The 25,255-nt window shown below is 41.3% G+C and overlaps 1 protein-coding gene across 1 annotated transcript; it reads left to right on the top strand.

Annotated features, from left to right (window-relative positions):
* Nucleotides 1-8,873: 8,873 nt before the first annotated feature.
* Nucleotides 8,874-12,713, top strand: marcksa (myristoylated alanine-rich protein kinase C substrate a). The gene is made up of 2 exons (XM_066698811.1): nt 8,874-9,296; nt 10,734-12,713. Exons 1-2 carry the CDS (start codon nt 9,198-9,200, stop codon nt 11,499-11,501), a joined length of 867 nt encoding a protein of 288 aa, XP_066554908.1. The 5' UTR covers nt 8,874-9,197; the 3' UTR covers nt 11,502-12,713.
* Nucleotides 12,714-25,255: the final 12,542 nt, after the last annotated feature.

Genomic DNA, 25,255 nt, shown 5'->3' with positions numbered 1-25,255 from the left:
AGCAAGAAATATGAAAAAGAGCAAGCAAGAGAGAAAGAAAGTGTCCAAGTGTTCAGCAGAAGAAAATACAGTGGTAGTTCAACAACTGCAGGTCAGTTTTCTTAAATGAGCTATCCTCTTCCCCTTAGGCATTTCATTTCAGTCTTTTTTTTTTTAACTGTTCAAGCAGCACATTCAATTCAATGTCCCAATTCACTTCCTACTATGTTTTCTTTGCTTTCATTTCTCAGATTGGTTTCGTTGTACACTCTTCCCCTTCAGTAATTCACTGCAAGCTGAATCCGATTTTGAATCCCTTCTCCAGTTCCTCCTTTATTGTGCAATTCTAATGTTCTCTCTACTGCCTCTGCTTTTTTTCTGTATATAGGTTCTCTTTGGAAGCAGTTTCCTCTGATTTGCCAGGGTTTCATTCACTCCAGTTGCTAGGTACTCATTCCCTGTCCACGGGTTTCATTTACTCATTCACCTGTGCATCACAACTCCCAGTGCCTCTCTCTCTCTTAACCTAATTATAATGATTAAAAACACACCATCTCCCTATTCAAACCTGGTGCACAATTTACAGCTTGTTAGCTGGTATGCATTCTGCACATGTATTATCAACGTGACCAACAGCCAACAAGTGCTCAAATTAACAAAATAAAGGAGAAAGATATGAAACAGTGCTAATCTGAAAGACCTTAAAAAAAGAATGTAAACACAGCAGTACAAATGATTAAAAAATAGTGATATGTCACCTTGTGATATGAAGACAAAACCTCACTGAGAAAAAGAGCAGCAGGTGTGAAGTGCAGAACAACAGTGGAAATTACAGCTGCATTTAAATTCCCATGTACACCAGTCATCTCCCACAAGATGTACATCCTTTCTGCAACGTGCTGCACTGTAATTCTCCCCACAGGTATCTGTACCAGACTCTCGGACCCCAGTACTGGACCCTGAAGACTTCAGGGGGGTGCAGACCAGGATGCCACAGGTAAGTGGCAAAATTAACACAAAATTAAACTAAACGTCATCCAATTCAGCTCGTTGTTGGCACTAATTCTTCATTCAGCTTCTAATCTCTTTCATTCATCAGTACTCAACAACACACATGCAGGGGGCAGGGCTTTGGACAGAAAATAATTCAATATTTAGCTTCAAACTGCCAGTCCTTGCAGCTGTATTAGCTTTCAGCATGAAGCGCCCTCCTGGCTTTCAATGCTTGATTCACAGTCTCATATCCCCCTGCTGTGTCCATATAACTGTACTTCTCCATCACCTGCCGTGCATCTCTGTCTCTTGCTCTATCTGTCTCCCAAAGTAGCAGGCTGCTCCTTTTAAATCCCTGCAACTCATTGAGGGGGAATAGAGAGTGGGAGTGTCAGGGCACTGCCCAGCTCAGCTGAGGTGTGTCCAATTGTTGATCAAAAGTTCCATGTAAAAGAAAACTGCACTACTGAAAACCTTAGTAATTCCACATTTGGAAAGTTCTTTCACCAGTTTCCATTTATTTATTTCAATGTGTTCATATGTGTGTTTGCATTTCAAAGCCAAATGAGAAAGTTGAGTCACTCTTGGTTATCGTTAAACAATTTAAAATAATATAACTCACATTGAATCAAAAGCAGTTTGGAATTGAACACAGAACATCACCCTGCCATTTAAAACCATAACCCTTTTTAAATAGAAAACAATGTTATTGCCTATTGGGATTTAGGGACAGCCTCTTTACTTTTTTGCCACTAAATTCTCTGGATTTAGTCAGAGACACTTTTGTTCACTTTTCCACACTTTTCCACCTCAGTAATTGGTTGTGCCTGCATATAAATTGCATTACCATCTTTTGGAGATTGTCCACTTTTGGAATATACCTAGTGAATCATAATAACTTCCCAAATGTAATATGTAAGTTAAGTTATTTCATGAATAACGTGCTTTATCGTTTTAAATGTAAAAGTCTAATATTGACAAACCAAGCATTGTGGGCAGAATGTCCAGAATTTAATTTCCCCTGTCCACTAGGTGGTAATGTGGTTCTGTGACTGGACAAACTATTATCCATAAACATTCTGCAGAGTTTTTTTAAGGTTTAAATAGGTGTTCAAATGTATCCCTAAAGTTCTGAGGTTTGTTCTGTGGTAGGGGATGTGTAGAATATTAGCCTATTGACAGGAGGTGCCAAAGCTCAGTTCAGTTTACTTGCACTATTATTATTCTTTACCTTATTTTATTATTATTCATGTATTATTATTCCTGAGCAGCAGCAGCAGCACCACCAGAGGGGAGAAGCACTGTAGCTGTATGGGCTTGGCTATATGTATTCAGCAGAGTGGACCGGATTGACAGAGCTTGAAGCATGAAGGCTTCAGGCTGGACCCTTGTTGGAATAAAGGAAGGGACATTGAAAGCTGACTAAATGTTACTTGACTAAGTTAGGCAAAGGGTTGTACTGTACGTGGCTTGTTAAATTAGAATCGTGTGAAAAGGGGAAAAATAAAAAAGTAGAGACACAGTAATTGTTAAAGAACATTATTGTGCTTTCTCCCTTAAAGAAGTGGCATTTCCTTAGCTCCATCCTCTGCTTCTTCTGGAGTGTAGAGAAAGTAAACCTGAAAGGGGGGGGGCTCAAGTGCACATTCCCATCTAACTGTCTCTCCTGTACAGCTGCTCATGGAGGATGGACTGTGTGGAGATTTCTTGCCCTGCCTCCTTACTATATTCCCTTTGCAGAAAATAATAATAAAAAGAGAATTGTACTCACTGCATCCATGATTGGGGGATTTGGGATCTTGGTCTGGGCCTGCTCGGGGAGTTTTTAGGGTGGTTTTGAGGCTCCATGTCCTTATTAAAATACTTGGGGTAGCATAGTTATAGTTAAGGGGCTAAATGTCATTATCACCCTATGTTGCCATTGCAAATTAAAAAATTTCCCTTTCATTCCTATCTAATTAAATAAATAAATAAGTGTCAGCTATGTGTTTATTTAGTTCTGTTGCATATACATAAATAAACATCTAACAGAAACCTCAACCCCCAATTAAAACACTGACCTGAAATATCAGAATAGTATTGTGGCGTTAGAAATATGGTTTGGGTCGACTGCTATATAGTGATTATTCAATCAGAGCAGCAAAATAAAAGGCATTTTGTGTTTGTGTTTTAGGAGTCGATATCCCCTTTAATGTTACTTGGATGCTTCAGACACAACATAGACCAGTGTGAGACAGACAGATCAAATAGGCAGAGGTATCCCAGGTAAAATTAAAACAAGATAAGCCTGTATACACTAATTAAATAAACCAATAAAACCGGCTCAAAATTAAAGCTTCTCAAGTATAAATATTAGCGGCAGCAATGTTGAACTTCTCCACTAACTGAGTCATTGCTATTGCTACTGCTCCTGTCAACTGCGGTCTTTGCAGTTCCAATTTGTTTTCATAATACAGTGCAGTTCTACTAGCATTCAATTCCTTCACTTCAACAGCTCTCCACTCAGTGCTGAACGTATGAGCTAGCTTAAGAACACAGCCCTCAAAAACAAGGCACTACATCTAGTGAATGTCAGGCTGTGAATACGAAACTCCATGTTACTCTTAAACCAGGTGGTGAATTTTGCATTTTGTTTTGTTTTTTAACCATTGCATACATATACTGCAGTTTATTCAATAATTTACACCAAATAGCCCAGCCAAGCTAGAGCTAAAACAAGAGGATGACAGCGAGGTCGCAGGCCCTGTATTGCCGCTGCAGCAGTTCAGCAGAGTAATCCATTACAGTGTAGAGCTTCCTTCGTGTTTCCATGGTAATGAGAAGCTAAGGAGAGCTGTTCTCGGTGGAGACAACTGCAGTCCACAGCGAGAGCCTCACCCACTACGAGAACTGTCACTCCTGCCATTCTTCCAAGCCTTAGTGAAGCTGTACTAGCATATTGGGTATCTCTAACTTCTGCAATTCATTGCAAACTTGGAATACAAATAATGTAATGTTTAGCAGGCAGCAGTAATTGATGTTTGATCCCTTAAGTATGGCAGCACATGCAGTGCTTGACTTTCCTGCCCATGTAGCAGATAGCATATAGCTCTGCCCTGCAGAGTAGGTTTACAGCTGGATGATAGCACCTACTGGGGAAACAACTACTTGCTGGTACCATGAACTAGGCACTAGCTCCAGTACAGTGGCCTCACCTGATCAAACTCAACTTACACCTACATGCCAAAATGTCTCTTATGACTCCCATGACTAGGTTCTTGTATTTGTCAGGACCTGGTTTGGTAACCTGCATTTCAGTCTTCATGATATAGTCCCGTTTAAATACACTAATTTCCCGATCAGTAACAATCATCCCATTGCGGTTGCTTAATCATCTCTAGTATTAGTCATTTTATTACAACAAATTACGCACATTAGCACATAAGGAAAAATAATGATGTATATAGTTACTGATACATATTCAATCATGGATCTCTTATCTTCAATAGTGGTACAGATACATTAAAAAAGAAATGAGAAATACTGAAATCAGAAAATTGTGAGGGCTTCCAGATGCAAACTGTTAAATATCCTTATAGTCTTCAAAAGAGTGTGAATTATACAATGACAAAGAGGGGTCAGCAAAAATTGTGAGAGCGGGGGCGGCGGGGTTTGTGACGTTCAAACACTGTGAGGGGGGGGGTTGTGACGGTCACAAACTGTGAACTGTAAAAAATAACATTTTACGTTACGATATATTCATGTTGCGACCCCCCCACCCTTCTATGTTTGCCTCTTTCGGGGGGGTCCAAGTCTTAATTAGGGGGGTTCAACCCCCCCCCCAATCCCCCCGTAATGCGAACCCTAGTCTTCAAAACGTCGTGAGCTACTTGAAAATGTAATTGCTTTTTGCCTGAGTCCAAGTTATATTTTGTGTTTGTGTCACTGATATTATCGTTTGTGTTTAAATTTTAATCTTATCTTTTCACTTATTATCACATATGCATTTCAGTTATTTTCGCCGTGGTCAGCACATAAATAAATACATAAATAATTTCTTATGATATAAAAGTAATATTTTATTGTCTTTAATTATTTGTTTCACTGATTATAGATTGCTGTTTGCACTTAATTATTATTCGATTATTGCACGTTTGTCACTTTTGAATGGACCAGAGACGCACATGAGCTCAACTGGATGTCAGCCGCTGCTTTGCACTGAGAGCCGCACACCTGCTCCACCTCTAATCGCAGGCTCGTTGTTAAAATAAGGCACAGGGGGGGTGAGTCTTACCAATGGGGTAAACAAAGGATGGAGTTTGTGCTGGGCAGGGGGTCGGAAGAGTCGCCACTCATAGAGACTGCGACTGAAGTAGTGTGCAGACAATGGCTGGGAGAGGCTGGGAGTGCAGCTTCGGACCGATAAGCAAAGTAGCCGGTTTCATTTCAATATTAGTAAGCTGACCGACTGAAGTAAAAAGGGAAAGGAAAGCGTGCTTCCCAAGGAACTGTATTTCGTTGCATTGAATTCAGCCCCTGCTTGTGCTGGTCCCTGTTGCCCCTCTCCTTTGAGGACTGGCGCAGGAGAGGAGCGTGTAATTATATGGTAGCCTAACTGTTTTTTTCGTTGCTTTTCTAGGCGGTGTGTCCCAGGAGAGAGGTGCTCTAAAGCCCGGGAGAGGCTCGGGGAGATGGACACCAGAGGCTGCTTGTTTTTGGTGCTGTTGTGAGCTGCGTGCTTTTCTAAAAGGGGCTTCGTCATAGTTCTAGAATTAGAGCATGGTATTTTTGCGGTTTTCACTATTAGTTTAGGGCATGTTCTTTTGCTTTTTAAAAAAAAAAAAAAAAACCACTTCATTCGCCCTGGGTTATGTTAAAGGCGATTTTGGTTTATTCCCCATCTCTATATTGAAAGTAGCCCTGCCCTGTTGAATTGTTCTTCTGTGGTTCTGTATAAACTTACTGATGTATGTGATGTGGCTGCACTGAAGTAAGGGTGGCGAAGAGGCATCTCCAACAATTGGCGTGGTTCAATGTTTAACCTGTGACATGAACTTTACTACAAAGGCAGATTATTATTATCTTTTTATTTTTTTCAGATATCAGCACTGAACTTTATAATACAAAGGATTCGCTCAAGCTGAAAAGGCTTAATGACAACTGAAATATGCATTGGTGTATCTAGCTACACTGAGGGTGATGGACAATTGCATGAAACTCAAGTGGAAAACTTTAGTCCGGAATTGGAAAAGGAGTGTGAACCTTACCGGAGTTTGAGTAATTGAGAATTATTGTCCTACTGCTGGCTGATTTTTATATGCTCTACCATATTGGATTCACTCAACCAATCACAAGCAACAGATAAGCAACCCACCATATAAAAAAAAAAATGCAGTCATTTTAAGTGTACATTGACCTTTCATTTCTAATTGACATAAACAGTGGGGAAGGAGACACTTTTGCTAACTATAACTGTTTAGACGTGTACATATAGTAATAGTCACGAAGTCCATGTTTCTGTGTGGATATTGTTCAAGTTATAGTAAAGAATACAAAAATTGGCTCTGAATACAATATTTTAAGCAGATTTGGACTTTAGGGTCCAAAGATCAGGGTCTTTAATTTTGCAATTGGCAGGGTATGTTTAATTATTTATATATATTTTTTTGTTTTGTTATGGGTTAGAGAGTGGTGGGGAAAGGGTTTAATTTAAAAGTAGGTCGGGTTGTATACAGGTTATCTTTGCTTCTCTGTAGACTAAATTCTATACTGAAAACCGTTTTATAATTCTCCTATTCAAATTAAATAATATTTTTGTTCATTATCAATGTCCTGGGCTGTTTTAGGAGGAGTATATTCAACAAATTTGTGGCAACTGTTTACGAAGTACTTAAAATATTAACAAGCAATATGCTTTTTTTAAATAAATAAATTCAGAGGTTACATAAGTAATACAATAAAATCTAACAAAGTTCTAATACAAATATTATAACGCCCTTTCTGGAAGTAGTATGTTTTGCATAACTGAAATACAGTTTAAAAAGTCATGCAAAACTCAGGGCCCTACACATGTAATTGGGCATTTGCCAAATCGATTGAGCTCTAGGGTAAAAACATTAAATAACCCTGCTCTCTTAAATACAATATAACATACGTCAACAGATGTCTGGTACTTTTATATCTTAAAAAATAAAGTGAAAGTAATGTAACAGAAAACAAAAAAGGAAACGTAAATAACTCGGGACCGATGAATTATGAACATTGAACTTGCTTTTATATTGTGTTTTTCAATCCATAACAAAAATAGACAATCAACAAAAACATCTCACAAATCTATAATGCAGTTTTATTGTTGAATACTCTACTTCACAATTGTAATGCTTTCTCCTGTTAGTTTTAGCTAAATTTACTGCATCGAGCGTCTTGAGGGTAGTTTACAAGTTTCCTGTACTTTCCCCTATTTCCATCCGGAATCATATCCCTTTTCTCTCGACTCCGCTGATTTCCTTTTTCCTTGCGCTGCGGCACCCTACTCTCCAAATCGCTCACTCGCAGTCCAAAAGATACACGTACACGCACTTTCCAAAAGCTGCTTCTTTTCCCTGTAGACTCATCTGTTTCCCCATCCTGTTATCTCCCTTCACATTCTCGTCAATCCTTTGTTTTCTCTTGCCTTCTCTTAGCGCTTTTTGCGCTCTGTCGGTGTGAGTGAAGCGGCTTTAAGCGCTGCCCGTCCTCCTCCTCCTCTTTCTCTTGATCCAGCTTTGGCTTCACTTCTACGAGTGAAATCACCATGGAAACTAGATTCCCATCGATAGTAGAACACAAAGAGAACGCGAGGATTCTTCGACTGAGAAGCCATTCTAAATGACAATCGCTCTCATCTGAAAACATTCCAAGAGAGAAGCTGAAGTGTCCTTTGATCTTTTTAAAACAATATAATGAATTATAATGTATCGTGTATTTCCTGGAGACTATGCATGCTTGATAACATACATACAAATCCGCCGGTCATTCGCCTTGAATGAAACTTTTTACACAGTATACCATTTTATATAGCTATGCTTTAACGCTGTTGCCCCTCCCTCCATCGTTTCCTTTGGTAGGAATAGCAGGTTACTTACACGTTATTCGCTCAATCTATTGATTACGTATAGCCTACATAAGATTTACCATCCGAGCCAGAAACAATTATCTGATGTTTATTTTCCATCTTTGTAACGTCATTTTAAATTCATTAATATCTTACTTTTAAAGCTGCTCAAACGACTTATCCCTACTGTATGGAAAAAGTAAGCAAACAATGAATAAAACAGGTTTCCAATTTTGGTGACAGTAGTTTAATAGATACATTTTAGAAGCACAATAAAGAAATCTTATTAATACCCTAATCAACATGGGTGATTTAAAAACATATTAATAATGGTGAGATAGCCCCGCCCCCCACTTCGGTTTAAATCCTATCTATAAAATTGTACTACACAATTGTTAATTTTGTATTATTCCTTTTTAAAATAACCTTAAACACGTCGTTGTTTAGTATGCACGTATTTCCCGGTAACCATTCACGATAGAACAGTGCATTTCATTAGATGTATTAAATGTAGCTGATTTCAATATCCAGCTCGTTTTTTTCAATTACATTGTTAAAACCAAAATTGTCATGAGACATTATGGGATCATGATGAAGATTGATGAATGGTTGGAAAATTACAAGAAATGCATCTGTAACATGGAAATTACACACTACAAAACGTAGTTTGATATATACACATTTAATTAAAGACAAATGTAACTGGGACAAGTAGATTTTTTTCAGGTTTGTAACATTCAGCTTGGCTCCATTGTTCGTTTGCTTTGGAAGCCGCGCCCCCTTCCCCTGTCCGCTTTCTTATTGGCTGGATCTCAGTATGCATGTCGTCATCGCTCGGAATGCCCATTCATCTGTGCACTTGGGCGTTGGACTCCGCATCTTATTAGCAACAAGGGAAATTTCTCCATTTTCCACCCTGTCTACAGCTACACAGTCACAAATCTGGGATTTTTTTTTATTACTTCTCTTAACTTGGCAGGCTCTTTTTTTTTTTGCTATTTGCGCATTTTTTTCCGCTGCGACTGGACTTTGAATACCTCTAGAATAAACTTTTCCAAGCGGGGATCTTCGTGTAGATCTTGCATTTTCGAAAGAGGCTTGTGGTCTTTGTTCGTTTTTTGGATCGGTAGTGTTTCTTTGTTGGAGCGAAAGCATGGGAGCGCAATTTTCCAAGACCGCTGCAAAGGGCGAAACCGCCGCTGAAAAACCAGGAGAAGCTGCTGCTGCCTCACCTTCTAAAACAAATGGACAGGTAAGTTACATTTTAAAATTGATTTGAGATAATTAGGTGTATATTTAGTGTTTTGCGCAATGGTGCGCACTGTGCGCGTTTAACGGGGACCTTATCCAGACATGCTGGTGTTCAGGGAAAAAGAGAACCATCCAAACTGATCTATTGAAACGTATGTGTTTTAAAGAAAAGTGATTTTCGGCATTTAGTCTATGTGCGGGGGAAAATGCAATGATCTATCCAATATCCTTTGTGGTGGACTAGTATCTGGATACTTATTTAGAGTTTGGCTATTCTTTCTATACTCAAATGTTTCACTTTTGGTTTGTGTTCTTGAAAGCAGAAGTGTTTTAGGCTTGCTTTCCGTCCCTGTACAATTCTTCATCTGTACTGGCATCGTGTGATGGGATCTATGAACGCCTCCCGAAACGGTGCTTTGTTTGAAACGAGGACTGGAGCCACAGTTGAGGCATGCAGCGCCTGGACGCCGAGCAGTCCGCTTTCGGTTGAGAGAGCTTGTATGCTTAATTTTAGAAATTAGTGTAAACTTATATATTGCATTTAATTTGTGATCGATTGATAACGTATTAGGACGCATTTTAGTATGCCTTTGTCTAGGGCAAATTCCCAGCTGACGCCGTTAATATTGCGTTTTCTACCACCTGTGCTATATATTTTTATACGAAAATTGGGTAATCTATAAATGTTATGAATGGCGACTTATAGTAATGCATACGTAACTATAGTTAATGTGTGAAGTAGTATGTGCAGTATAGACGGAGTGCTATGCGGCGGCAACAATGGCTTGCTACCACGCCTTTTGTTCCAGATGCTCTGGTTAAGATGCTTAGTAACACAGCAGTGGAAAGCTATAATCGATCAAAAAACACGTTTTTGCCAATAAACTTGGAAATGTTAAGCGCTTGAACTTGCTAAGGTTTTAATTTTAAGAAATAAATAAGTGTTGCTAAATTGACTAAATGGTGATAACCGTGGTCTTCGATTTAGCCGTAGTCTGCGTGATGTGGTGTTTTAATGAGCATCTGCTGTGATTTGGCGGTACTGCCTGCTGAAGGCTGTAGTGTTAATAATCGCCCCCTGGTGGTAGATCTAGGTGTCATAAAACTGCATTTATTTCCCCTTGCGCGCTCTCCATTTTACCCCAAATTTGAACGTCTTAAGAAAAATTATAGATGCTCTGTTATATAAATCTATATAAACTTCAGTACTGAACCGTTTATATGTAAGACTTAATATCTGATGGTTTACAATTTTAAGATTAGCTTGCTACCTAGACAGGACATGAAGGCATTGTAAGAATGTGAAAATGTATTAAGAGCCAGTTTAGTCGCCTTGTGGTCTGGTGCTGCCCCTTGTGTTAGAGTGTGGTATTTAATACAATGTCTGTAATCCATTATTCCATGCATTGACACTTAAGCATTTTACTTCTCTGTTTAGGAAAATGGTCATGTGAAAGTAAATGGCGATGCCTCTCCAGCTGCTGCAGAAGCTTGTAAGGAAGAGGTTCAGGCCAACGGAAGTGCCCCTGCGGAGGAAAGTCCAAAAGAGGAAATTAAGGCGGAGACCGTGTCTGCCGAGAAAGAGAGCACAGAGGGGGACAAGGAAAATGCTGAGGCAGCTTCCCCTGCTGAGGGGGAGGGCTCCACAAAGGCTGAGGATGGGGCCACACCCTCCACTAGCAGTGAAACCCCCAAAAAGAAAAAGAAGCGTTTCTCCTTCAAGAAGTCTTTTAAACTTAGTGGCTTCTCCTTCAAGAAAAATAAAAAGGAAACCGGGGAGGGGGCAGAGAATGAAGGGGCAACGGCAGGGTCCACAGAAGAGGCCAAAGATGATGCAGCTGTAACGCCAGCAGCTACAGGCACAGAGGAGGACAAGCCAGCCCAGGAGGAGGCCACACCTGCTGCCAGCAGCACAGAGGAAACAAAGGAAGAGGTGAGCTCTTCACAAGAGGCCAAATCTGAGGAGACCGTGCCAGAAAAGCCATCGGCAGAGGAGACAAAAGCCACCACTGCCCCCGCTGCTGAGGAGTCCAAGCCAAAAGAGGAAAAGGCAGCAGAAGAAAAGCCAGCCGAGCCGGTCGCTGCTGAAGCCAAAACCACTGAACGGGAAACTCCAAAAGCAGAAGAACCTGCCGCTGTAACACAAGAAACTTCTGCATCTAGTTCGGAGGCTCCAGTTGCAGAAGTTGCCGAATCCGCAGAGTAAGGCTACCACCCCCACCACCCCCAACCAGTTCCCAACCCCATCTCCCAACCCCCCTAGCCCCCCCCCCCTCCAGCAAAAAAAAAAAAAAAAAAAAAATCTAAGAACTTTTCCCTGTTTGTTGGAATGGTGCCAGGTACTGGTTTTCGAGAACTTGTGTACAACCAGGGATATTTTAAAGCTCCCCCTACCACACCAAGGAAAAAAAAAAAAGTCTTCATTTGTTACTACCATTCCAACAGGCAGTGAGGTGGGCGGCTTATAGAAAAAAGAAAACTAAATGCAGCCACACTCTGCCTTGTACTTTTTTTGCATCAGTATTAAATGTTTTTTTTTTTTTTTTTTTTTTTTTGTGTGCATTTTACATTTTTATAGAAAATGTAAACTTGTCGAATATGGACATGCCCATGGTATGAAGGAGATGGGTGGGTGGTTAAGGGTGAAAAATGTAAATGAAATGATAAGGATAAGCAAGTGGCACCTAGTTGTGCCCAGAAATGTGCCACAGCATATGATGTAAAGGGTAGTCTTCAAAAATAAAATGAGTCTGTGAGAAGTGTACCATAAGGTTTACAACTTTTTTTTTTTTTTTCAACAAGGAGAAAAAATCCAGATGAAATAGATTTAGCAAATCATTGAAATCATAGGAGCTTTTCACTTATCTCATTAGCTGTACCAGTCGGTGATTAAGTAGAAACAAGTTGTATAGCCTTTGTTTATTGCTGGTTTTATGACCTTAATAAAGTGTAATTATGTATTACCAGCAGGGTGTTTTTAACTGTGATTATTGTATAAATGAAATCTTGATATCAAGAAGCACATGAAGTTTGCAGCTCTTTTCCACCCTGCTCATTTTTGTAAAATAATTAATAAAAAAAAACAAGTCATCCTGGAAGACCTTTTAAGCAATTTTAAACTCAAAGCTGTGATAAGTGGAATGGTTACTGTTTATATACTGTGGTATGTTTTGATTACAACAGACAATGCTTTTTCAGTGGTCTTTGACAATTGAGGAATCTCAGATGCAATGTTTGTGTAGCATCTTGTCTTTTTTTTTTTTTTGTAAATACTGGAGAAGCTTTGACCAATTTGACTTAGAGATGGAATGTAACTTTGCTTACAAAATTGCTATTAAACTCCTCTGCTTAAGGTGTTCTAATTTTCTGTGAGCACACTAAAAGCAAAAATAAATGTGAATAAAATTTGACGATAGCGTTTTGTCTTCTTGTCTAATTCCTTTCTTGTGGCACTAGCTATACTGCCAACCCATATGTTAATTTTGTTTTGGGATAGAGGTTGGTAAGCACCTCTCTGGCTACTGGTAGTAATGTAGTCTGACTTAGACTTTCACCATACAGCTTGGGTGAATTGGTGTGAAATATCTAGATAGAAGGTGATTCTCTCAATTGCTAGGTAATTGTGTATATAACCCTGAAGTATAGTGGTTTGAAGAGGTTTGTATACTAATTTAAGTAAAACCTGAAACAATCCTTGAACTATGCTTTGAGTACTTGGTGACTAACATTCAGCACACTTAATCCATAGATGGGTTTTAAAGATTCTATATCTTTTATTTAACCCTAACAACATGACTGTTAAATGGTGGCCTTTGTGGTTTAATTGGTATGCTGACAAACCCATTGGAAAATATGTACAGAAGACTCCAGGCTTTTAATACAAATCACGTTATGTGAATGCATTCATCTTGATGGAGGATTTCCACAAGATGCAGGGTGAACAATGCAAAATTAAAATTTTGGTTTATTTGAGGAAAGCTCTCAGGTTTCAGAGAGCTTTCTAAGTTTCCACTGAACATCTGAAGTTTTTTTAATTTCAGGGATTATTCTTCTGAACATGTAGTGACAATCAAAGATTTGAATAATTCAAAATGTGTAGGTCATAGTGGCACAGCTATTTCTGTCCATTGTTGTAGGAACTAGTTTTGTTTACACGGCCTTTGTGATTCAAAAAGTTCTTATCCGGTTTTTCTGGGAAGTAACATTTTCTGCCTGTAGCACAATTTGTTTATCATTTGAAGCATTTGCTTTAAACCATTGTACAATTTCCTTTAAACTAAACTAGAGAACATGCATTTGGTTTAGTATGGTAATCAATAGCCTTATAGAACCCTTATTGTATTCAAGTTTATCATCGTTAGCAGCAGGAAATGTAATAAATAATGTCCAAGTGAGCCTCGTTTTATTTATGTAGTTGGAATATGCTGACCTAAATCTGTCCGTAAGGAAAATATTCAATTTGGTGAAGAAATACAATTTTAGTTGCAAGTGCTTTTCGAAAAGGTATGTCTCACAAAATTATTGTTACTTAGATGCTTCAGGCTCGGCATGGATTGTGGGAGAGAGATGTATGAACTAGGCAGAGGACGCTTGACTAAAGTTAAAAAAGGAACTACATATAAGTCAATGGAACCAAACAATGCTATTCAGGTAATAAGTTATAGAAAAATACTTATATGCCACATTATTTTATATCTATAAAGATTAGTTGCAGAACATGTTTTTCACAGGAATGGCTTCAAATAGTGAAAATAATAAATAACTATGAATGTAATTAGGTGTCTTTTTTTTTAATTGGTGTAACAGCTAATTTAGAGTCTAAACCATTCATGTTTTTCCCCAGTATAGACCACCAATTGCAATTAAGCCTGTCTCTCCAATCAGTTTCTTGCTGCCCTGGTGTGAGAGCCCTGCAGGGATGGCATCAGCCAGTCTAGTTGCTTATGAGGCATGTTAGTTTCCTGCCAATAGTAGCCTCAGTAGACACTTCAGCTACAGCTACAGCTAGTGAAAAGCACAACCTGTAATGAAACCGGATGAGCAGCTTTGGAGATAATGCTGGTATTCTAGGTGTTTCCTCTCACATTTGTAGATGATTAAGATCATTGTCCAGCTATTTACAATTCTAAGGAACACCTAAATGAGCATCAGCAAATGTTTCTGGATCCCAAAAGACAAAATATCTTACCTGAATAGATAAGAACATAAGTCACAATAAGAGGAGACCATTTAAACTATCTTGTACATTTCTGTTACTTATGTAAATCTTTTAGTTTTGGCTCTTAAATCAATTGGCATTAACCTGAGGCCACAGCTCTTTGCAGTAGTCAAAGTAATCTGCTACTCTGTCCTATGCAGCCATAAATTAGCTTTTATTCACTCAAATTAATTTAATAATATTTGCAATGATACTGAACAATGAAAAACAACATCTGCAGCAAGAAATAGGATGTTAACATTTGCTGTTTGTTTTCTTAAGTAATTTTTAGTTAGTCTTCAAATATTGCAAAACAAAATTGGTAGGAGTGATCCGCTTTATTTGAGATATCCATGTTGTTGTTGCTTTTTTAGAACTATAAATGCATTCAATTAGTACATTACATGGCCAAAGTATGTGGACACCTGTTCGTCGAACATCTCATTTCAAAATCATAGGATTTAATGTGGAAATGCTCCTCCCTATGCTGCTGTTACAGCTTCCACTCTTCTGGGAAGGCTTTCCACTAGATATTGGAACATTGCTGCGGGGATCTTCTCCCATTCAGTCACAAGAGCGTTAGTGAGGTTGTGCACTGATGTTGGGAGATCAGGCCTGGCTGCAGTCAGCATTCCAATTCATCCAAAATGTGTTCGATGGGGTTGAGGTCAGGGCTCTGTGCAGGCCAGTTAAGTTCTTCCAAACCCATCTCAACAAACCACCTCTGTATGTACCTCGCTTTGTGCATGGGAGCATTGCCATGCTGAAACAGGAAAGGGCCTTCTCCGATCCATTGCGACAAAGCTGGTATAGCACAATCATATAGAATGTAATGTTATGCTGTAGTGTTGTAGTGTTAAGCAGTGGAACTAAGGGGCCCAGCCCGAACCATGAAAAAACATTATTCCCCCTCCACAAAACTTTACAGTTGGCACTATGCATTCAGGCAGGTAGCGTTCTCCTGGCATCCCCCAAACCCAAATTTGTCCATCAGACTGCCAGATGGTGAAGAGTGATTCATCACTCCAGAGAACACATTTCTACTGTTCCAGAGTCCAATGGCAGTGAGCTTAACACCACTCCAGTTATCTTGTGTGCAGCTGCTCTGCCATGGCAACCCATTTCATGAAGCTCCTGATGGACAATTCTTGTGCTGACGTTGCATCCAGAGGCAGTTTGGAATTTGGTAGTAACTGTTGCAAGCGAGGTCAGAACATTTTTACGCACTACGCACTTCAGCACTCTGCAGTCATGTTCTATGAGTTTGTGTGGCCGACCACTTCGTGGCTAAGCTGTTGTTGCTCCTAGACGTTTCCACTTCACAATAACAGCACTTACAGTTGACCGGGGCAGCTCTAGCAGGGCAGAGATTTTACAATCTGATTTGTTGGAAAGGTGGCATGACGGTGCCCCATTGAAAGTCACTGAGTTGTTCAGAATGGCCCATTCTACTGCCAATGTTTGTCTATGGAGATTGCATGGTTGTGTGCTTGATTTTATACACCTATCAGCAATGGGTGTAGCTGAAATAGCCAAATCCACTAATTAGAAGGGATGTTCACATATTTTTGGCCATGTAGTGTATTTTCTTTTGGTATATTGTCGTATATGAACTAGTATAACATTAAAGTGTCAATGATCTGTTAAGTGCAGCATTTAACCTACATGGGGGGTGGGAAGAAGGTCACCAAGTTCTCAACTCAGTTTCATATACAGGATTATGAATGATATGCAATGCCTTTATTAAAAAGGACTGGATACTGCTCTGTGTCTGTGGTGCTATGAATACAGAGAGAGTTGTAAAACCAAGGAGGGTGGTCATTAGACTAAAGAAAAGTAAAACTGTGTAGCACTATGCTCTTGCTGTTTTTTTCTTTTTTCTCCCTTGTAAATTCCCCTCTTCCTTCAGCGTATAAATGGAGAGTGACGGACAAGATAGGGTATCTCTGGATATGGTATGGAATGGTATGGAATCTGGAGGATAAATGGTGTTTATTAATACGAAGGAGTGAAGTTTTTAACAGTACAAATGCAACGGTTACCATGGTGACAATGTGGAGAGTCAGACATACAGTACAGAATGTAATCAACTGGAGCTGCAGCCAACCTCAACTGAAAACTGTAGCTAGTAATACAGTAGTACTGCAACCATCCCCAGCTAACACAGCAATGTTTTGAGATTTTTTTTGCCTCTTTAGAGCCCAGACTACGGCCTTTTAATTATTATTGCTTCTCTTCAGAGGTAAGTGTGCGGTGGGAGTCTCGCTCAGAGACGGCCTAGGTCACTCCACTGAGATCTGTTGCACAATTTTACCTCCTGTACCATCCATTCTTCTTTTACAGATTCGAGTGGCATAAGGAGAGGAAAGAGGATGGAGTCCACTCCATCTTCTACAGATTGTCTTGTCCTCTGTCGGCAGACTTTAAACCGCTTGACACGTAGAAAATGGCCACTCTACTGACCTCTCAACCTTGACGTCATTGCATCGACCCTATCTGGACCTCTAGACACCCATGTTGACCTCTCGGTCCTCAACGTCGACAACCTCGACATAAACAATGGTCCCGCTCCACTCCACGGACTCCTCCATGCCGCAGGAGGGATTGCAACACTGCTCAGGCAGTTTGGGGAAATGAGGCCTTGATGAGATGTGCGGCTATGGCAGTGGATGTCCCATGGTGCCCCCAGGAAGAGGTTCTGAAAAATCAATTTGTGAGGGAGAACCGCTAAAACCTGCAGAGACCCTTCCCCTCTTTAAAGATTATGTACACATTGTGCAATCCACGTGGAGCCAGCCGGCATTTGCTCCTGCGACTGCTCCTGCCATGTACACAATGGTGGGGGCAGAAAAGAAGGGACAGGGATCTTTCCCACCAATAGGGGACTCAGTGTCCAGGCTGGTGCAGGCAAATTCACTATTAGGCAAAGACCCACTTTGCCCTAATAAGCAATGCAGGACCATGGACGCCATGCTGAAGAAGGCTTATTCTGCGGAGACTTCAGCGGTCCTGGCTAATAACGCACAGGTCATTCTGATCCTGTATATGGGTCACCTGACGGGACGCCTGAGGGAGCACCAGTCTATGGCAGATTTGGAGGAGATGGAGCTGGTAAATGCCTATATGATGGACTTGCTACAAGAAAGGGTGAAGGTCATGCGGAGGTCCCTCGCAGCCATGGTAGCAGCCAGAGGCCATCTGTGGTTGACGCAGGCTAAACTCCAGGACAAGGAGAAGTCTGTCCTCCTCGATGGTCCCATCACCCCGGGTTAGACATTCGAGGAGACGGTAAACCTCTCCATTGAACGATCGGCGTAGGTGAAGGAGACAGCGTCCAAATACGCTAATCTCCAATAGGCTAGATGGCAGCCACAGCAGCGCCTCTGGGGCTCCCAACAACCCAACAGGCCATGGCAGAGGCAGGGAAAGCCTCAACCTAGGCCACAACAGACCAGTGGCCCGCAGCCTGAGCAGCACTGCAGAAACCAGCCGCAGGCAAGAGGGAAGAACAGGCCCTCCGGCTGGAAGCCTAAGAGCAAGGGAGACCCCCAACAGCCCCCTGTGAAGCCGCAGGATCGTCCCTGAAGGGGCACGACCACCATCACCGACCCCACCACCCCCAAACAAACCGACTGTACTCAACCACTGGCAAGCCTGCACCCAGGACGTGAACAACGATGACCCAAGGATATGCCATCCAATTCCACTCTGCCCTCCCCGTCCCTTCAGGCTGACCACTACTGTCAGATGTCCGGAAAGGGCTCAAGCTCTCTCTCATGAGATCGCTATGATTTGGGAGAAATGAGAGATACAACCAATGAAGACTCTTGAGCAGGCTTCTACTTGGGGTACTTCCTGGTGCCAAAGAAGGATCAAGGCTTCAGGCCCATTCTCAATCTGAGGGGCCTCAACATGTTTCTGAAGAAAAGACCCTTCCGCATGTTGACTGTGCAGCATATCCTCCAGTCTGTCCTGCCGGTTGACTGGTTCATGTCAATAGACCTCAGGGAAGCTTATTTCCACGTCCACATCCTCCAAGCACACAGGAAATACCTGTGCTTCGCCTTCCAGGACCAGGTGTACGAGTTCAGTGAGGTGCAGTTTGGCCTTTCACTGGCTCCCCGCACATTCTCAAAGTGCATGGACACAGCCTTGGCCCCCCTCAGGACAAAGGGGATAAGGATCCTGAACTACCTGAATGACTGGCTGGTGTGCGCAGACTCCAGGCTTCAGGCGGAGGAACATACAGCAAAGGTCATACTTCACGTGACTGCACTGGGTCTCGCAGTTCACATAGAGAATAGCTCCCTCGAACCTGCACAGATGGTCGGCTTCTTGAGAACGAAGCTGCACTCTCAGAAAATGCTTGCCTACCTGTCCGGAGACGGAATCGAGTTGTTGGAGAAATCCCTGGCGTCATTCAGAAGGGCATCGACTCTCCAGCTTCCAAAAACTGTTGGGGCTGATGGCAGCCACCTTGAATATTCTTCCCTTAAGCCTTATGCACATGCACCCATTACAACACTGGGTAAACACCCACGAGCTACACCCAGCAAGACACAAACACCACCCACTGATAGTGACCTCAATGTGCTGGCAGGCACTGTCCTGGTGGAGAAATCGTAACAATCTGTGCCTCGGCTGCCCCCTCGGATGTACACACAGACGGGAAGTCATCACCACAGACGCCTCAGGAATAGGCTGGGGCGCTGTCTGGAATGGGATGGGAGTCAAAGGAGTGCCCTCTGGTCAGCCACACACATTAATGTACAGGAGCTGCAAGCAGTCCGACTGGCGCAGCACCACTTTCGCCATGGTCTGGCAGACAGACATGTCCTGGTTTGGATGGACAACACATCAGTGGTGGCCTTCATCAACCACCAAGGAGGCCTACACTCCCCCAGACTACATTGTGTGGTGTGCAGACTTCTCCTGTGGGCGCAAGACAATCTCCGCTCCATACGGGCATACGGGCCATACCTGCCGGATGTGTCCAATACAATGGCGAACGTTCTCTCCAGGGGAGGTCCGGACAGCTCAGAGTGGAGACTGAATCCTCAGGTGGTGGAGCAGATCTGGAAAAGGCTGGGACGAGCTCGAGTCGACCTCTTCATTACACAGGTGATGACCCACTGTCCTCTGTGATTCTCCCTGGAGATGGGAGGCGGCCTCCTGGGAGTGGACACCTTTGCTCACCCATGGCCGCAGGAACTGCTGCATGCCTTCCCCCCACTGACACTTCTTCCACTGACACTGGAGAGGATTCACCAGGAAGGAGCTCAAGTTCTCCTGATTGCCCCCTGGTGGCCGAGACAATTGTGGTTCGCGACGCTGGTGCAGATGATCAGCGAGGATCCATTGCAGCTTCCGCTTCAACAGGACTTGCTGAGCCAAGCAAAGGGACTGTTGTGGTACCCCAACCCAGCACAGCTGCAGTTGTGGGTTTGGCCCCTGAAAGGACTGCCTGATGTCTCTGGGGCTGCCTTTTAATATCGTGGAAATGCTGCAGTTGGCCAGGGCCCCCTCCACCAGGGCCCAATATACACTCACCTAAAGGATTATTAGGAACACCATACTAATACTGTGTTTGACCCCCTTTCGCCTTCAGAACTGCCTTAATTCTACGTGGCATTGATTCAACAAGGTGCTGAAAGCATTCTTTAGAAATGTTGGCCCATATTGATAGGATAGCATCTTGCAGTTGATGGAGATTTGTGGGATGCACATCCAGGGCACGAAGCTCCCGTTCCACCACATCCCAAAGATGCTCTATTGGGTTGAGATCTGGTGACTGTGGGGGCCAGTTTAGTACAGTGAACTCATTGTCATGTTCAAGAAACCAATTTGAAATGATTCGACCTTTGTGACATGGTGCATTATCCTGCTGGAAGTAGCCATCAGAGGATGGGTACATGGTGGTCATAAAGGGATGGACATGGTCAGAAACAATGCTCAGGTAGGCCGTGGCTTTTAAACGATGCCCAATTGGCACTAAGGGGCCTAAAGTGTGCCAAGAAAACATCCCCCACACCATTACACCACCACCACCAGCCTGCACAGTGGTAACAAGGCATGATGGATCCATGTTCTTATTCTGTTTACACCAAATTCTGACTCTACCATCTGAATGTCTCAACAGAAATCGAGGCTCATCAGACCAGGCAACATTTTTCCAGTCTTCAACTGTCCAATTTTGGTGAGCTTGTGCAAATTGTAGCCTCTTTTTCCTATTTGTAGTGGAGATGAGTGGTACCCGGTGGGGTCTTCTGCTGTTGTAGCCCATCCGCCTCAAGGTTGTACGTGTTGTGGCTTCACAAATGCTTTGCTGCATACCTCGGTTGTAACGAGTGGTTATTTCAGTCAAAGTTGCTCTTCTATCAGCTTGAATCAGTCGGCCCATTCTCCTCTGACCTCTAGCATCAACAAGGCATTTTCGCCCACAGGACTGCCGCATACTGGATGTTTTTCCCTTTTCACACCATTCTTTGTAAACCCTAGAAATGGTTGTGCGTGAAAATCCCAGTAACTGAGCAGATTGTGAAATACTCAGACCGGCCCGTCTGGCACCAACAACCATGCCACGCTCAAAATTGCTTAAATCACCTTTCTTTCCCATTCAGACATTCAGTTTGGAGTTCAGGAGATTGTCTTGACCAGGACCACACCCCCAAATGCATTGAAGCAACTGCCATGTGATTGGTTGGTTAGATAATTGCATTAATGAGAAATTGAACAGGTGTTCCTAATAATCCTTTAGGTGAGTGTACTTACAAGTGGTCAGCTTTCCAGAACTGGATCCAGTGTCATGCTCTATATTGACAATCCTGTTCTTCCTGCAACAGCTGCTTGAAGATGGGAAATCTGCATCCACACTGAAAGTTTATCTCAGCATGCCATCATAAAACTGACAATGTCTCACCAGGAGCCCATTTCCTGGTGATCCAGTGTCTGAAAGGTGTGAGATGCTTGAGACCACCGGTACACAATTCCAGCCTGGGACTTGGGATTAGTGCTGAAAGGACTGAGCAGTGCTCCCTTTGAGCCCATCTCCAAAACAGAGCTCCGCTTCCTCTCGCTCAAGGTAGCCTTTCTTGTATCGATAACGTCGGCAAAGAGAATTTGTGAAATTCATGCCTTGTCTGTGGATAAAGCCTGTCTGATCTACTTGGGAAGCAATAACAGAGTCACTCTCAGGATGAACCCGGTCTTCCTGCCCAAGGTTGTGTCAGCATATAAACCAATCTATTGTCCTAATTCAATCATCCAATGAACTTTAACTCCAGACCTGAGACTTAATGGAAGATTTGTGCCCTGAGTTTCAGATCAATACCATAACTAATTTCAGCAAATATTTTTTTAACTATACAATCCAACACTTGAGTTTTCTTGTGTAGTATTCTTGTGCAGGAACATTATAAATTGACAAGATCAGTGATGCTTACTTTGTGCAATTTATTGAGACTAAACATGTTGTTGTAGCCCTTTAAACGTTATAACCTTTTAAACATCAAGGAACTCAGAGCAAGTGTGTAAGAGAATAATCTAATAGATTTTATAACATGGATTGTTTTTGAAAGATACAATTATTTAATAAAAAGGCACAAAAGAAGTCTGGAGCAGCTCTATTAGCAATATTGTAAGCAAAATACGTAGAAGAGATTTTATTTCAAGAATCTAACAGTGCAGAGAATATTGTCATCAGATAAGAAGTGAGTACCTGAGGAGCTGAGGATCCCCAGGTTGATTCCTAAGTACATAAATTATTTCATTATAATATTAGTAAACGTGGAATATCAACAGTATTTGCCTTTTTGATAAATTAGATGTATTCAGAGTTTAAAGGTTTAATAGTAAAAATGTGAGGTAAAAAGAAATGTCCGTGACCAAGCAGTATCAGTAATGAGCTCCATTGAATTGAAGTACTTGCACTTGATATATTGTACTTTGTCATGTTTGATGGCTGTATCACATTTTTTAATTCAGAAACTAAGCAAAATGTACATGCAGGGCCAAAACTATTTTTGATTGGATGATGGCAACCAATTTTTTAACTGCAGCAAATTAATTTGATCAGATTTGAGAAATGATCAGAAATGACGTAACCAAGTTTTGGCTTTCTTTCTCTTTCTTTCTTTTCTTTATCAGACACTCCAACCCAGGACAAATGATAGTTGTCACAAAATACACTTCTCAAAAGATATATTTAATACAGTAAATTACAATAAATGCAAAATACAATGTACAGCAATATACAGCATAGATAATGTAAACTAAAATTAACAACAAAGTACAGTGCAGAGGTTCATCCATTATGTTTTCAGTGGGTAGATCATGCATAATTATCAATATTACATGCAGTATTTATAATTATAATTTGTTAACAAGGGAGATAAACTGTCTTTATCATATTAATAATGACAAACAAGATGTAGTTATTGCTGTGCAATGGGACTTAATTTGGCAATGGTGTAAATGATTCCTGATTAAAATGTAGATGTATTTCTGTTTAAAGGCTACTTTAAAATTGCGTCCCTTCTTAAAGTGTCGCAGTGAACAGGTAGCCATACCGTCATACTGCCACCAAATGTCATTGAAGAGTCCAAATAATGGAGAGAGAGAGAGGCATGGTCAATCAAAAGGAATTTAATATTAGCAGCTGCATGGAAGATGTTCAGGAGTGAAAACTGGTTCTTAACAGACCCTGTTCTTCTAGGTATCATTGTAGCACAGTGAGACAGTGACCTTGTTTACACAGACACACAGGGAAAGACATGCAGTTCTTCAGTTATTATAACCCGAGCTGCTGCAGGGAAGACAAATCCCATGCTCTTAGATGTAGTCTTTTCTACTATCCAGTAAGTGTTGAAACACAGAAGAACTCTACTTTGGGGTATTTATGATGCCATAAATGTGATGAGAGTTATACTATTAAGTTTTAAAAGTCACTAAAATGATAGAATAGAAAATAAAAATCACACATACTTTACTTATACACTCATATTAACACATGAGTTTATTTGAACCAAATAATGTTAAGGACTGTGCTAGTCCACCTTTAATGTCAACAGAATGAATGTACCATTTTCTGTGTCAATAAAACACCCCAGCCGATTTACAATTTAAAAGATTATATTACCATTGCTTAATTATTACATATTCAATTATATAGATATAATAGTTTCTAAAAGTATGCATAATTAAAGTTTCATGATTAGCGCTTCACCATTGCTCTGATGAATGCTGAGAATGATTGTTTGACCACCCTACCTATACCAAGCCCTACCAGTTGCCTTATATAGATGGGACGCTGCTTCACAGCTGTGGACAGGAGTTTAATGTTGGCTGACAAAAATCAAGCTTCCTGCAAAGGTGAAAAAACTCACAAGTATTTTACTCTGGTGCTTGCAAGGAAGGGGAAAGGAAAAAACAGAGAATCCAGAGCCCTGGAATACTCACCGCCATCCATAACACAACCAGTGTGTCTTCAGAAACTGGAACCCTGCAACTAAAGAGAAATAGGACAGACAAATCCTCACAAAACATCTTGAAAGGGGCTGTTGACGATATTCAGTCAAGCGGGAGAAGTGGTGTTTGTAAGACTTAAAATATGTATTGCTACTACAAGCTCAATGGAACACGAAAGCAGATTCTTGCATAGAAAAGATTTCTCCTGCGCTGTGAACGAGGAATTACAGCCCAGGTGCAGAAAGCTTGGGCTATGGCAGGGAGGGCCAAGGGCCTATTGTCAACTTTGCCTAGGTTTCAAGTACTTCCTGGTTGTGTGATGATATCCCATACTGCATTTTGGGAACTATTGTTTCTTTGTACCATGTAGGCTGAGTGACAGCTTCATTGGGAGAGAACAGCTTTTGCTGAAGATAGATATGCATTTTGATGCCAGTTCCAGTGTCCATCTATGCTGAATTAGAAAACAATTGAGTCTCAACAGCCAATCAGTTTTCAGATTTAGAGGGCAGTAATTCAGCACAGATGTTTGCTGGAATTTTGATTCATGTGGAAACATCAGTAATGGAGTGGGTAAATCTGCCACCCTCACCAAGAAGAAATGTCACCACTGGCCCTGCTGACATTTTTGCAGCAAATCTAATACTAACACTACTACTAGAAGACATAGCAACCTTGAGAAAAATGCACTTTAAAGTTTGGAACTGGAAAAAAATATTTAAAACAAGATAACAAACCAAATATTCAGTAGTCACTATAAAACCATATTACAGTAACACAGGAGTTACTATAGTGTAATGCTGTAAATGTTTCTGTACAAATGTGTTTACTTTTGTTCCTGGAACAAAATGTGTAATCTGGTAAGAGTTACTGAAATCTTAGTGCTGTATAGATACACTGGCCAGAGTGTCATATAAACATTTCTGACTTCTCTCCTTTGCTGCAAGGGCTGTGCACCAGTTCAGCCTCTATATAGCATTTTCCCATTTCAATGCAACATATTCATAACTTGGGTTGGCCAGGAATCACACCTACAATCTTCCACATTAGAAATGAGTGTCACTGAGCCTTAATACTGCCTTTGGCACCAACTATTTTGTAATTTAACTTCCCAGTCCTCTGGTCAAAACACCATGTTTGATACCTCATAATACATGCAGGTCTACATGCTTACATTGGCAGTGGTGCTTACAAAACCATCTAAATCCCAGAACTATACCCAAGCTGAAAAATTAAAGAAACTTAAACCAGTACACAAATTCCGACAATGGCCATCGTGCTATCAATGATAGATCCAA

This window comes from Amia ocellicauda, chromosome 1 (genome assembly GCF_036373705.1).
Source record: "Amia ocellicauda isolate fAmiCal2 chromosome 1, fAmiCal2.hap1, whole genome shotgun sequence".
Lineage (NCBI taxonomy): Eukaryota > Metazoa > Chordata > Actinopteri > Amiiformes > Amiidae > Amia > Amia ocellicauda.
This window is presented reverse-complemented; position numbering and strand designations above follow the sequence as displayed.